Source organism: Harpia harpyja, chromosome 12 (assembly GCF_026419915.1).
Source record: "Harpia harpyja isolate bHarHar1 chromosome 12, bHarHar1 primary haplotype, whole genome shotgun sequence".
Classification (NCBI taxonomy): Eukaryota; Metazoa; Chordata; class Aves; order Accipitriformes; family Accipitridae; genus Harpia; species Harpia harpyja.
The window spans coordinates 5,676,099-5,689,729 of NC_068951.1; the positions used below are offsets into that span (position 1 = coordinate 5,676,099).

Below are 13,631 nucleotides of genomic sequence, written 5' to 3' on the forward strand. Positions count from 1 at the left end.
GCGGAAAGGTGGTGTGAGTTGTTACTGCTGGGTCCTTTCTAAAGATGATAGGTGAGACAGCTCTGTGCTGCTGCTCTCTTACAACTTCCCCTGGTGTTAGGCTATTTTTGCAGCTGGTGATAAAGCCCCTGGCAGCAGAGGCTGGAGGAATGCACAGAGGCTTAGCTGCCCTCGTCTCTCCATGTAAGGAGCTTTCGAGCTGTTACCTTTCCAAGAAAGGTAGGGGGAGGCTTAGATATTGCTCCAGAGAGTATAATGCAGCCTTCCCAATTTAAATTTTACCAAATACCAGAGGTTCTCTGGATGACTACAGTGGATTAGGAGCATTCAGTTGGTCTCTTTCATATACAACTGGGAATCTAAACTGGGCTTTACAGTCACCTGAATTCCTTCCAGCTGAGGACGTGCTTGGGGAAAGTAGTGTGGGTATCTGAGACTCTGCAGAGTATCCAGTCTACACAGTACCTGTTTACAAAGTGCCATGAGTCCAGTTTGTTTCCCCTCCCAGTGACTCTGTTGCTTTCTTCTGATAGCCCAACTGAGCGGGAACGCACAGAACGGCTAATTAAGACCAAGTTAAGGGAGATCATGATGCAGAAGGATTTGGAGAACATCACGTCAAAAGAGGTGAGTGGTGAGGGAGCAGCACTGGAAGCGCTGTTGTGCAAACTAGAGCTCTGTGCTTTATGCCCTGAAGAAAGGCCAGAACAAAAACTTAACATGGCTTCTTTGTGTTCCTCCTCCCCACCCAGATACGCACTGAGCTGGAGATGCAGATGGTGTGTAACCTGCGGGAGTTCAAAGAGTTCATTGACAATGAAATGATAGTGATCCTTGGGCAGATGGACAGCCCCACGCAGATATTTGATCATGTCTTTTTGGTAAGTCTAATGGTGAATTCAAGAGTAAACACGCCTAACGCTTCTCACTATGTCTTGGGTGACACAGGGGCCTCTGGAGGAACATAAAGGAACTCTGAAGGAGAGATTGGCTGATCCTGGGGTCACGTACTCTTAAGCAAGACACAAGATACTAGTGCTATTGAAGAAGAGCAGCCTGGTTTCTTGGCTGCGCTAAACTTTGCCATGCAACACCAGCTAAGCTGTAGACGCTTTCACTAGAGGATGGAAGGGAAAAAGTCTTAATTCTTACTACTTTTCAGGGCTGTTTCCTTTGATGTAGGACCAGTTTTGTAGCCTTAACTGTCCAGGGTACCCACACGCCAAGTTCTTGGAGAATGCCTGTGTTTGGGAAGGGCATAACTACAGCAAAGAGGGAGGGGAGCTGTTGGGGAGAGCTGTGTAACATTCAGGTGGAATGACTCTTGTAACATGGAAAGCTCTGAGTTCGTGTGATCCAGGAGGAACAGAGGAGCTTAAAGAATCCTGGAGATAAGTCACTTAAGGAAACATAAACATTTTGCCTTTAAATGTTTCGCTTGCTTAGTTGCCTTTCATTGCTGCTGGGGCCTGTCTAATTACTGCACCTCCTTCTGGTGAGTCAGCACTCCACTGGATTTCCCAGCCCTGAAGCAACGGACGCAGGTTTGCTTGGGCTGTCTAGCCTATGAGGTTGGCTCAACTTTAAACAAAGCCATTCTTCTTGGACCAGCTGGTCTTTCCAAATGGAGAGGGCCTCTCCCTGTCTCCTGAAGCTTAGTGCTGTAGCTTGGAAGGGATGGTGTATGTTAATGTGAGCGCTCCCAAGAAATTGTGGTGGGGTAGAGCCAGGAAACTTAAAAGTACCTACGATGTAATGGATTTTTTTTTTTTTTTTGCAGACTATATGTTCTCTGGTGAGAGAGACCTGTTACAGGCTTACAGTGCTAGTCAAAAGCAGTACAGGCAATTTGGTCCGCTGCAGGGCTTGGAGTCTTGGCTCTGAGTGCATTTAATGGGAACAAGACCTTTAAAACACGGCTTGCAGGCAGCATCAAGAAGCGCTGTGGCTAATGTGTGGAATAGAAGTATTTGTGAAGCAGCTCTCTGCGGTGAGGAGCAGTGCTGCTGGGGCTGGACACCAGCTTAATTCAGGAGCGTGTATACAGCAAGGCAAAGTCATACAACGAGGTCTCTGGAAAGCATGGAGCTGTTTGCTTCCAGGTGGAGACAAGAGCCCTGTGGGATCCCACTTAAGGAGTGTTAAAATAACTAAGCAGGAAATAAGAGACCTGATAATTGTTGATCAAAGAACAGGAGAAAACGTTTTCACTGCTGCAGCATTGTTCTCCATACCTGTGGAAACTGGTGGTTCCCAGGCCTGAATTAAATTATTCTTCCTTGGCCAGAAAGAGACAACATGAAGCTAACTAAGTCTGGGGGGGCTAGGGTAAATACGGTAGGGATCCAGATATGTTTGTTGACAAATACTGAATAGCGAGAGCCCCCATAGTCCTCCTTCAGGTTGTGCGCAGCTCTGGACTTTGCTGGGATTGACCTGATCTGTGGCTGAAGGCAATGGATTCTGTTGAAATCTGGGCTACCATGGCATATAACATTTGCCCCTTTATTTTGCTCAAAATTTAGAGTCTCATCTGTGCTGAACCCTTGAATGGTGTCCTCATTATCATGATTTCTCTTAGGAAGTAGTTCAGTTTGGGAAGAACCAGCTGCTTTTTGTTTGTTGTATTCCTCGAGTGTCAAAACAGGACAACGGACTTGTCCCCATTAGCTACCAGAATAGTAACGCAGCCCTTCCCTGTGCGTGTACATCTATACGCAGGCTGCGAGTGCTCAGGACTTCTCTGCAAGTGCTGTCATGGGCTGGGCCCGAGTGCATGCCTGTGAGTCAGAGCCCTTGGAGCTCCCCCATCTCAGACACGGGGTGCTTGTGCACGCTTTCTGGGGCAAGCAGCAACCCATCCTCTGGGTGGACACTGCTGCTTCTGCAAGACTGGGAGGTTCTCGCTCTCGGGCTGACGGGGTTTGCGGGCCCGCGGTGGGTATGCTCCAAGGGCCGGCTCACCCTGGCGATGCCAGTCGTGGCCGTGGGGCGATGTGGAAGCCTGTGCTGTAGGAGCAGCCACGAGCAGCGCTGTTCTGCTGGTGGTGGTAGTGCTGCCTGGGTCCCTCTTGCTTACTACTTCATCTGAACTGTCTTTCTATTTAGCAGTCATTTTAGGGCAGGGAAGCAGATAGCTGTGCACCTTAAATTTTGAAGGAAGCCTTTGTCTGAGTGGTTTTGTCCTCGGTCAGGGTTTGTATGTTTGAGCAGGAAGCAAGCAGCTTGGAGGCCCTGTGTGTGCTGCAGAGAAGAGGGTTAGCTAGCCAGGGTTAAATGTGTTTATTTCTCTGCTCACACAGGCTTTGAACTTGGGGAGAAGAGGTGTAACCCAAGTGAGCTTACGGTGTTGCTGCCTTTGATGTGCGAGATGGGTGTTTCATGTATAAAGAGCACCTGGATGGTTTTTAAATGCAGGCGGTCTCTCTTCTGTGGGGTAGAGCTGGCAGCAGCCTCCAGGGAAAGGGTGGAGCGGTCTCCTCTTTGCTGAGGTTGATTTGTCAGCCGTTTGCAGGAAGTGCCAGCATATGGTGCTGAGCTCCTGCTTTGCAGAGCTGCTTGTTGCTTCAGAATGGATCTGGTTAATGGGGTGAGATAAGGTGCTGAACATCAGCCCTGTTATCGCTCTTCTGTGTACCTCTTTACTCAAAAGACACCCTGGTCTCCAACACTTGGCTGGCCAGCTTCCTCTCCCAGTTCACTGGTGACAATCCCTCCCTCCATCAGTTGTCTGGCCATGCCTTCCTTCTGGCTGATGTGTCCCTTTGCATGTTTTCCCTGCAGGGCTCGGAATGGAATGCCTCCAATTTGGAAGACTTGCAGAACAGAGGGTAAGTAGCTTCAGGCCATCAGCTTAAAAGCAAGAGCCTGGCCTCAACACTTGTCTATGCAACAAACTCTATTCCATACCTGCTGTGTAACCTGAGTCTTACTAAAGGGTTTGCAGATCTGAACAAGCTCTTGCTTCCTCCAAACTCCGCGTCCCACAAACAGGCATCCTAAAGTAAAAGAATCTTGTTCCCTGACCTTGACTGACATCCCCTTGGCGAACAAAGGAAGCCAACAATCTCATAGCTATAAGTAGCGAAAAGCTACAATTACTTAACTGGATGCTGCGTGGTTGGCTCTGTGCCCTCTGCTCCAGCCCGTTGTTCTGGACTGAGGTCTCACAATTACAGAGACGCTTTGGAGTCTGGACCTCCGGACTGTGGCAGGAAGGAAAATATGTAAAAGAGCATTTGTTGCTTTGAGTGGGGCCCAGTAGGAAGTAAAGTCCTGTAGCTCTCGGGCTTAGCACTGATGGCTTCCGCTGTCTCCTGCCCTTTCTGCCTTTCAGGCTTAAGCTTAGAGTGTCCTTTCTCTAGGCCAGGTGGATCTAAGCACCAAGATTTTGCAATTAAATAATTATTTATGGGTTTGGCTTATTTGTGCCAATCCAGTGGAAAAAACTAATCGCTCTGCTGAATTGAATTGATAGCATACTTCTGTACCTCAGAGAATCATCCTGGCAAAATTGACTCTCCTCATTCAGCTCAGGGTCTACTGCAGTTTCCTTGGGTCAGACAGGTCCTACTTGACTGCCAGCGATCTCATACTACCTGCTAGGGAAAAAGGGATGTCACTCCCTTGCGGTGCTCTTGTTCTGTCTGATATCCCAGCATGAGTGCAGTTCATAAGCATCTTCCGAGTAACCCTCAGGGCTAAAAATACTGGATGCAGTGTACATAAATACCATCTGCTTTCTTTAGCAGTTTCCTTTCCAGAAAATTTGGGATAAGAACTAAATCCTCCCCAGTGGCTCATTGTCTGTTACATCTTGCTGTAGTTATTTTATGCATTTGTTTAACTATGGTGTTGCTCATGAGCTTATGTCTTCAATCTTCCTGTCTTGTTAGTGCAGCAGGAGGAGAGATTCACAAAGGGGCTTTGAGAAAGTGTCCAAACACTAATTGAACAGTCTGTGCAGGAGCCTCTGTGACACAAGTGTTGCTAACACTTAGAATAGAGAGGTGGTGGGCAAGCACTGTAACCTGACATACTGTAGAGGAAGTTTCTGTCCAGTATGGATGAGCCCTTTTATCAGAGGCTAGGCTCTAAATTGCTCAGCAAAACCTTTTGTCTTGTGTTGGCCGCTGCTTTCTTGCATCAAGTCCCGGTTTCCAAGGATGTAAGTTCAAGACTGCAACTTCAAATGCTTTGAGTTTTGCCACTCGCAAAGCAAGGCAAGGCTGTTGTGTAGCAGCTATGATATATCTCTGAACTTGCTGTGTTCTGCATGCTCTGCATTTTTATCTGCTGTCTGTTTCCATGCAGGGTGCGGTATATTTTGAATGTGACTCGAGAAATAGATAACTTCTTCCCTGGGCTCTTTGAATACCATAATATTCGGGTATACGATGAAGAAGCAACAGATCTTCTGGCTTATTGGAATGACACGTACAAATTCATCTCCAAGGCAAAGTAAGTCTTTTCAGAACAGAAGACAAACTTTCACAAGATGTATACTAAGCATTTTATATTTTCCTACTGGTTTCTTAACTACTTTTCCTCCTTGCCTACCTAGGATCAAAGCATTTTCATTTTGTAGTTTCTGTCTAAGTGTTAGAGTTGCCTTCCATGAATTTTCATTCTTGTGAGTGCTTGTACAAGGAGCAGGTAGACTAGTGAGGGGTTTCTGCCCAGGTGCAGTCCAGGCAAACAGTGGAGGAAATCATTCCTGTAGTAGAGAGCTAACAGTTTGCCTGCTGCTTAGGAAATGCAATGAATCTGCAGAGGTGCTGGTGGGAGGAAAGGGCAGTAACAAATCGAGCAGGGTTTCACAAAAGTAAGAAGCAAAACCTTATAAGCCAAACACAAACATAAGCTGTTCCCTGCATTGTGAGGTTGTATGATGAAGCCCGCAGTCTGGAAGTGATTTCTTGTAGTGTAATGCTCCGGAGCAAACTCCTCCCTTTGACAGAAGTAAATGCCAGTGTAGGTCTCTGAGCTGTCAGTTACAGTGGGTAATCTGATAGCGGATGCTGAAAGTAGGGCCTTTTTACTGCAAAGAACTGCATCCCAGTTATATGAGCCATCTCCAGTTAATTCAGCAGTCTTCTTAAAGGAAAACTGGTCAGAAAGCAGGTTGGCATATGCTGCCTTTAAAGTATTATTTCCATTATAGAAGTCTGTCATCTCTTAACCATGGCTGGTGCTTGCAGTTTCTCATAGCCTTTAAAAGCTGACTTGATTGAGTATGGCTCAAGATTTATTTTATTTAAGATGGTTTCTTTAAAAGACATCATTGTATTCCCTTAAGTATTGATTTCTGAATTGTTGTCATCCTCAGAAGTATTGTCCTGCCCAGAATATTTTCCACTGGGGTTTAAACGATTGGACCTCAGTACTGTATATGAGGTGATGTAAGTTAATAATCTTCCAAATTGGGGCAATTACTGTACCTCCTTCTTTGCCCTGTCTGCTTGTTGTGTTTGGGGGTTTTTTAATCACCAAAAGTATTGCAATGTTTTGACTAATTTGATCTGCAAGGTTGAGAAAGTCTTAGAGCAGTCTAAAGGCTGCTATAGCCCAGTATACCCCAAACAGCGCAGACACCTCTCAGTGTCTGGGGAGTGCGGATGCAGGTACAGGCTCAGACGGCTGCGAGCAGCTGAGGTCTGAGCTTGTCGAGGCATATGACTGTGTGTGCTCTGTGGCCTCCTGGTCTGTCCTGTGGGAACTTCACATGGCTGGCAATCCAGAAAACCTAGCACTTAAAGGAGAAAATTAAAGGTGCCAAACCCAAGTTCTCTCAGCATGCTCCATGCCAATGCTGCCCAGCGCACGGAGTTCACAGAGAAGGGCCGTAGGCTTCCTCCTTGTGTTTCACAGCAGACAAGTGTTTTTGAATTCCTTGGAGCAGACTGCTGGTTGCCCTTTCAGCCTCTGTACCAGCCTCACGAAGCAGAGTAGCTGCTCATTGCACTCAAAGACACTGTTTGCTTTGCCTTCAGTAAGGAAAAATGAATTAAAGGCAAAGGATCTTCCATCGGATTGCAGCTGGGCACTGCACTGCAGCCGTCATTTGAGGTCTCTGCCTCCAGCCATGGGGAGGTCATCTTTTCCACTTGCTTGCATTTGGACAGGTACCGAGGTGAAGGACTGTTATAAACAGAGCGGGAGCAGTGAACTTTCTGCCTATAGACAGCCCTAAGAAATGGTGCTATTAAGAAAAATCTGCCAGGCTGGTCCATGGGGCGTTTGGCTGGATTTGCACCTACTGGTGTCTGGAGAGATGTGGATGGGAGCTAGCTGGGGGTTGAAACACCTGACTGAAGCAATGTTGGTCTTGTACAGCCAATTGCCAAACCCAATAATATGCCATCAGAAGTTTACCATAGAACATATCTCTGTGCTAGAGGCTGCCCTGAACTGCTCAGTATCTTCCAGGGATGTGTTTCTAAACTGTGACGCCACGTTTGTGTGATAGATGCCCTTTTTATTTGGAATACTGCTTGATACCAGTGGGCCATTTGGGCTGAGTTCAAGCATGCCATATTAGTCTTTAGCAGTCTTCATAAATCTCTGCAAACAAGTGATGTTTGTCCACTTTGCGATAAAAGCTTCAGAACTGTTGTAACAAAATCTGTTAAGAATATTAAGACCTTGTTCTTCACTTCTTTGTGTGTCTTGCTCCAGTTTGTAAACTGGATTATCAGATCACATCCCAGACTTCAACTGTGGCCGCAGTGTTGAAAACGTGTTTGATAACACTGTGGTAACGAAGTTGCTATTTTCTTAGGCTTCTCAGAGGCTATGTTTCCTATTTAATGATCCTCTTCTGTCTTTCTCCTGCTTCAGGAAAAATGGTTCTAAGTGCCTGGTGCACTGCAAGATGGGAGTGAGCCGCTCGGCGTCCACGGTGATTGCCTACGCCATGAAGGAGTATGGCTGGAACCTGGACAGGGCTTACGACTACGTGAAGGAACGGCGCACCGTCACCAAGCCCAACCCCAGCTTTATGCGGCAGCTGGAGGAATACCAAGGGATCCTGCTGGCCAGGTGAGTGGAAGGAATGACCCTGATTACCCATGCTAAGGCATAACACTTAAATGATTGACTCCATTATTTTAATTAGAACTTCCATCACTGCATTATGTAAGCTCATGATTGTCTTGGGAAAGAGCGCTCTGTTTTCATGGGTTATCTCAGCTGAGCCTGGGAAAATGGGTATAATAGAGACCTTTTAGGAGGCTGTTTGGTTTCTAGGATGGCTGTTTTTTGGAGACTAGCATCCTGTGAACTGCCATCCAAATGCAGCATTCAGAACTGTGCAGACTCCAGCAGAGATAAACGATGTCCCTATTGCTTGTAACATCACTTGGCAGGGAGCTCGCTTTGTCTCCATCGCAGCCTTACAGCTCGCTGTTGAACATGCCCATCCTCAGCAGCTGGTCTGGTTTTATTTAGATCCCTTCGGTAAGTGCTGGTGTTAGGGGAGGGGACAGGATGTCCTGTGCATTGCAACAGTGGTGTTTATTCCTGCATGGAGTCCTGAGGCTGGTCTGGAGCTGGGCCTGGGTATGGGCAAGTGTGTTGTAATCCCAAGCCTATCACCTGATTAGCAAAAAGACATAAGTATTGCATGTTTCTGAGAAATCCACTTGTAAGCTGTGTTAAGCAATGTCTTCACATGATCAGCTGGAAGGAGGTAGTGATACTCTGTGTTTCACCAGATTACGGTATTTTGTTGAGGATCCTGGTGTGCTTTGCTAGGGAGCAGATCTGAAGCAAGCAGAATTACCCAAGCTGAGCCTCCTGCCACAGGAGATAGCTCTTAGTATGTTTTGACCAAAGTAATTATTTCATAGCTTCTTGGTACTGTTGAAAGGTGCCTGCCTTATGGTATTCTTTACAGCAGCTCAGGCACACATGTGTTCTCTTTAGGGCAAACTTCTCACCGCTGTCCTCTGCTTGGTTTTGTCCCTTCGGCTCTGTCCTATTCACTTGCAAAGACCTCCCTTCCCTTTTTCTGTGCTAATGACTTACCGTTCCCCCTTTGCTTTCTACCTGCTCCCAGCAGTCTGGCTATTTCTGCTTCTGGGCCAGGTCTGGATTCCCAGTTTTTACACCAAACTCCTGGTGTAAGCTCCTCCTGTCGCTGAAGTGTGCTGCTTCTTTCCCTCTGTGCACAGATTAGCAACCTGAGGGCTCCTCCCATCTTAATCCCTGATCGGGTGCACCCACAGGATCTTTGTCCTCCACCTCTTCCCGTGCCTGCGGTCCTCTCCCCTTGCTCCCCAAACGTTGACTGCCATAATGACCCTCTTTCTCTTTGAAAAAGCAGCCAAATAGTATCGAGTCTCAGGATGGATCACAGTGGAATAGATACTTTAAGAAATTGTGCTCTTCTGGACTGAAACCCTTTGAGACAGACACCACACCTGCCTTTGGTGCCTTGTGTGACACCAAACATGCTGCTGGCACCAGTTAATAAAGGTCAGTGCTTAACTCTGAGCTAGAGGTGACCTGACCAGTGTGGTGTGCTATGTAGCATTGAGCAGACTGGGAAATTGGATCTCACTGAGGTAGACTGGATGGAGGAAAAGGAGCTTTTCAGATGTGAAAAACACACCAACATCCTTTGCAACATGTTGGTGAACACCTGTGAGGAGCCCTGGGCTGGTAGCAGCTGGTATATCATATCTTCAAGCCCTCAGCCCTGCAGTTGGTTTAGGTAATCTCTCAGTCTGGTAGTTGGTGGCACACCTGCAAAGCCACCCTGTACAAATATCTTGGTTAGGGATATTCCCCCCCCCCCCCCCCGCCCTTGTCTTCCAGTAATTTATTTTTCAGGAGGTAAATCTTTCTTGCTGCCATCATTTACGTGGTGTGTGGCTCCCCTCCCACTCAAGCACACCACGGCTCCTGACCTACTCTGCAAGTCCCCATACAATGGCACGAACAGGATTACTTGTGAGGCTTTAAAAAATGCAAGAGCAGTGCGTTACATCTGGGGGGGGGGGGGGCTAAAAAGCCTGCAGTAAATGAAGCTTCACTGAAGCAAGGAATGGCCTCTCTGTGCTGCAGAAATGGTCCTTTATGCAGTTCCTCTCTCAGCTCCAAACTGCTTTTTTTGCTTTTTTTTTTTTTTCCCCTCTTTCTTGTCTGTGTTATTTAGCTTTGCCCTCTGGCCTCTGGCTGCCTTGTTTATTGGTGCAGTATTCCAGGACAGGTAAAAAAACAAAAACAAAACCCCAACAGATTCATGCTCATGTGACTGCTCCGGTTTCAGAGGGAAGGTATGTGAGGGCAGCCATGTGCTCGCACTATCTAGTTACGGTTTTGTGTTGGGGTTATAGCAACTGGGATATGTTTTCCAGCTGTAAAATGAAAACCCCCTGCCTGCTTTTAGTCACAACAACAAGTGTGTTTTGCTCTTTGGGACTGTCATACTTCCTGGGGTTAGTTAAACTGTCCCCTCCCTCTGGTGATAGATGCAGAAAGGCTGGGCCAGCCCTGTTTCTTTTATTAGTTATGGTAAGTTACAGGAAAACAGAGTCTGGGATCCCATATGCCTTGTGCAACTTGTGAATCAACGGCAGTAGTTTTATACCAGGGCCTGGAGAGCTGGCTGGAGCGTGGTGGGAGGTATGGGGGTCTCCTGGTCCAAGGCTGGTGTGGACACAAGCTGGCCAGCCCTGGTGCTGCCCCCAGACCTTGTCCCATGCCTGGCACACCGAACGTCTGGGGTGCTGTGGGCTGTTCTCCCTGGTGCTGGGAACGCTACCCAGGAAGGTCAAGAGGTAGCTGTGGGCTCTAGGAAGGGATGTGGGTGGGCTGCTGTTCTCTGACCCTGTTTTTAGCACCTCTCGCAGATTGTAAGACTGGAGGAAGTGTGAGATTAAAAGTTAACACACCTCTCCCAGTGGTTGTTGACATCTGTTTTGATTCTCAGATCAAGGCTGTGCTAGGCAAGTTTTGTTTGTTGATGCACGAGGGTGATTTTGACTTTCAAAATCAGATGTGCAGCAGAGTGCTGGATTTGAGCACCGAAGCAGCCAGGGTGGGAAGTGCCCTCAGAAAACATCAACAATTTCTCCCCAGGTTACATGAGCAGAGACATGGGAACTTTGGCATCCCATACAGAGCCTCAGCAACAACCTGCCTCACGGACAAGCCTGGTTCTGCTGCCAGTGTCAAACTTTGCTCCAAAACCCATTAGAGACAGAGCACATGCACCCCAGAGCAATGCCTTTTGGCGTCTAGTCTTGACCTTCCTCTCCTCTGAAAGGACCCGATTCTGCCCTGTGTCATATATGAAGGTTGTAGCTGACTGTGGGATTGGAAAGCTAAATGTGTGATGGATTATTTTCCTTAGCTGTTGGGCACCCACAGCTAAACTGGTACATTGTAATTAGTTCAATAGCATCTGTTAATTAACTTACTGCAGCCAATGGATGTGTCTGGGAGCATCTGCTCACACTAGCAAGGGACTGGAGAGGTTTTGCAAGGTCTACTGCAGATCCAAGGACCTTTCTGTGGTATCTGCTCTCCTCCTAGGGGCAAACGGTGGAAGCACAGCCCTGTGGCCACGGTCACTCAGCAGGGCCCTTGCAGACACAGCTAGCTGGTGTGGTTTCACTTGGAGAAGTTGCCTCCTTTGCTCTCTGTAAACCCGGAGGCATGGGCCGGGTTGTTTGGCAGGTGGAGATAAGGAAGGTGGTGCAATGCCGCTGGCAGTTGTTTGGCCTTGTGACTGCTCAGACCTTCCTAAAGGGGCTTTCCAAGAGCTGGAGAACTCTTGAGCTTCCTTCCTGTGAAAGGCAGGTGCTGTTTTGGGCTGCTTGTTGACTGTTGAGGATGTCCTCTGTGTTTTACACACACCCATACCCACATCCACTCACTCCACCCTACCCCCTTGGTTACCAGAGCCCAGTTATTGATCACGGAAGCTATTCAAAGAAGGAGTCACAAGGGAAATTGGATTTCATTCAGTGTCCGCCATCCGCTCACGTCCAGGACTAGGGGACCCTGTCTCTTCTGGTCATTGCTGACCTGCTAGCAAATGGAAAAGTGCTTGCTGGCTAAGAAAGGACCAAATTCTGTAGTCAGTTAAACATTGCGTTTGTTGAGTAGACTGATAAAATACTGCTGGGGAATGTGTGTGGAGCAGAATGGTGCCATGGCATTTAGCTACTGGAAAGTGGCTGGTTATTGGATCAACTTCTCCAGCAGCAGGTTTGGCCCTGAACTGTTTAAGTGAAGCTGCAGTTGTGGTCAGTGACTCCAGTATTTGGCACGGTTTTTCATGTAGGTTGCATCCTCTTACAACAAGGTGGGTCTGGCTCCGGTATGTGAAAACACTACTCAACATTTTCGTTTGCTTTTCTTCCCCACAGCAAACAGCGGCATAATAAACTGTGGCGCTCGCACTCAGACAGTGACCTCTCGGACCATCATGAGCCCATCTGCAAATCTGGGCTGGAGTTGAACAAAAAGGAGATCACCACCTCAGCCGACCAGATCTCAGAGGCGAAGACCAACGACAACCAGCAGCCGATGTCTCCTATCTACTCAGCTGAGCTAGACAGGGAGCAGCAGCTCCCAGGGGATGCGAACATGATCGAGGAGGAGATGTGTGTGAAGGAGAGAAGGATCCACCTAGAGTTTACATGTCGAGACTTCCACGCTGAGCAGATGGAGGACAAGCTGAACCTGAACAATATCAATGGCTGTACGGCAGGTTGTTGTGTAGACTCTGTGCCCCCTGATAACTGCCATGCTTCTGAGGCCTTAATGCAGCTCCAGCACCCCTTGGAAATAACAGAGTTTCCTGATTTGACAGTGGACGATCTAGAAAAAGATGCCCTTAAGCTTGATATGAACGTGCACTTGGTTCCCATGGAAGAATTCACTTCGTGCTTAAAAGACTTTCCCCAATCCCCAAACCAAAATTCCCAGAGTCTCCAACAGAATCCCCAGCCCGAAGTGACTGACCTCAGTACAGACAGGATTGATTTCTTCAGTGCTTTGGAGAAATTCGTGGAGCTTTCCCAGGAGAGCCGGTCGCGCACCTGCTCCCATTCCAGGACGGAAGAGCAAGGGAGTGGAAGGAACGGGGTCTCCAGGGTGCCCGTGCTGGAAGTGCCGCCTGCTGCGGATGAGGGTGCAGATGCTCAAAGGAACAGCTCTGGAAACTCTCCTCAGGCATCGGATGACTCTTCCACAGATGAAGAACAACAAAAGGTTAAAATAACTTGCTCGGTGTTTTAGGAACTGCTGCTCAAACCTATCTGTGGGTAGTTCTCTTGCTGTGAGGTTGCTGTGGACAGGGGATTTTCTAGTCCCAGCATTCACTTGAACAGGGTAGCCGTTTGGGGAGGGATTGCTAGATGCTTCCCCTTTTCTTCACTTTTAGATACTCACCCTTTTCTGCACTTTTTCCTTAAACATCTGTTTGCTGGCAGTGGCAGTGCACTGGCTGAGGCAACCTTGACCTGACCTGCTGTGCTGCTCTCATGAGAAACTTATTTTTGAGTTTTGCGTCAGGAAAGCAGATAGGTGGGACTTGACCCACTAATGCAGCTGAACCTTGAACAGCCAAGGCCAGCCAGCATCCCAAACCTGCACAAATATTTATCTGACTTGAG

General features: G+C 47.8%; 1 protein-coding gene across 3 annotated transcripts in view; it reads left to right on the top strand.

Annotated features, from left to right (window-relative positions):
• Positions 1-13,631, top strand: part of SSH2 (slingshot protein phosphatase 2) — a 105,049-nt gene that overhangs the window by 84,012 nt on the left and 7,406 nt on the right. For all 3 annotated transcript variants that reach the window (XM_052804963.1, XM_052804962.1, XM_052804961.1), the window contains 6 exons: positions 534-627; positions 753-881; positions 3,784-3,830; positions 5,314-5,460; positions 7,840-8,040; positions 12,381-13,227. In XM_052804963.1, coding sequence (XP_052660923.1) covers positions 534-627; positions 753-881; positions 3,784-3,830; positions 5,314-5,460; positions 7,840-8,040; positions 12,381-13,227 — 1,465 coding nt within the window. The remainder of the gene's footprint in view (positions 1-533; positions 628-752; positions 882-3,783; positions 3,831-5,313; positions 5,461-7,839; positions 8,041-12,380; positions 13,228-13,631) is intronic.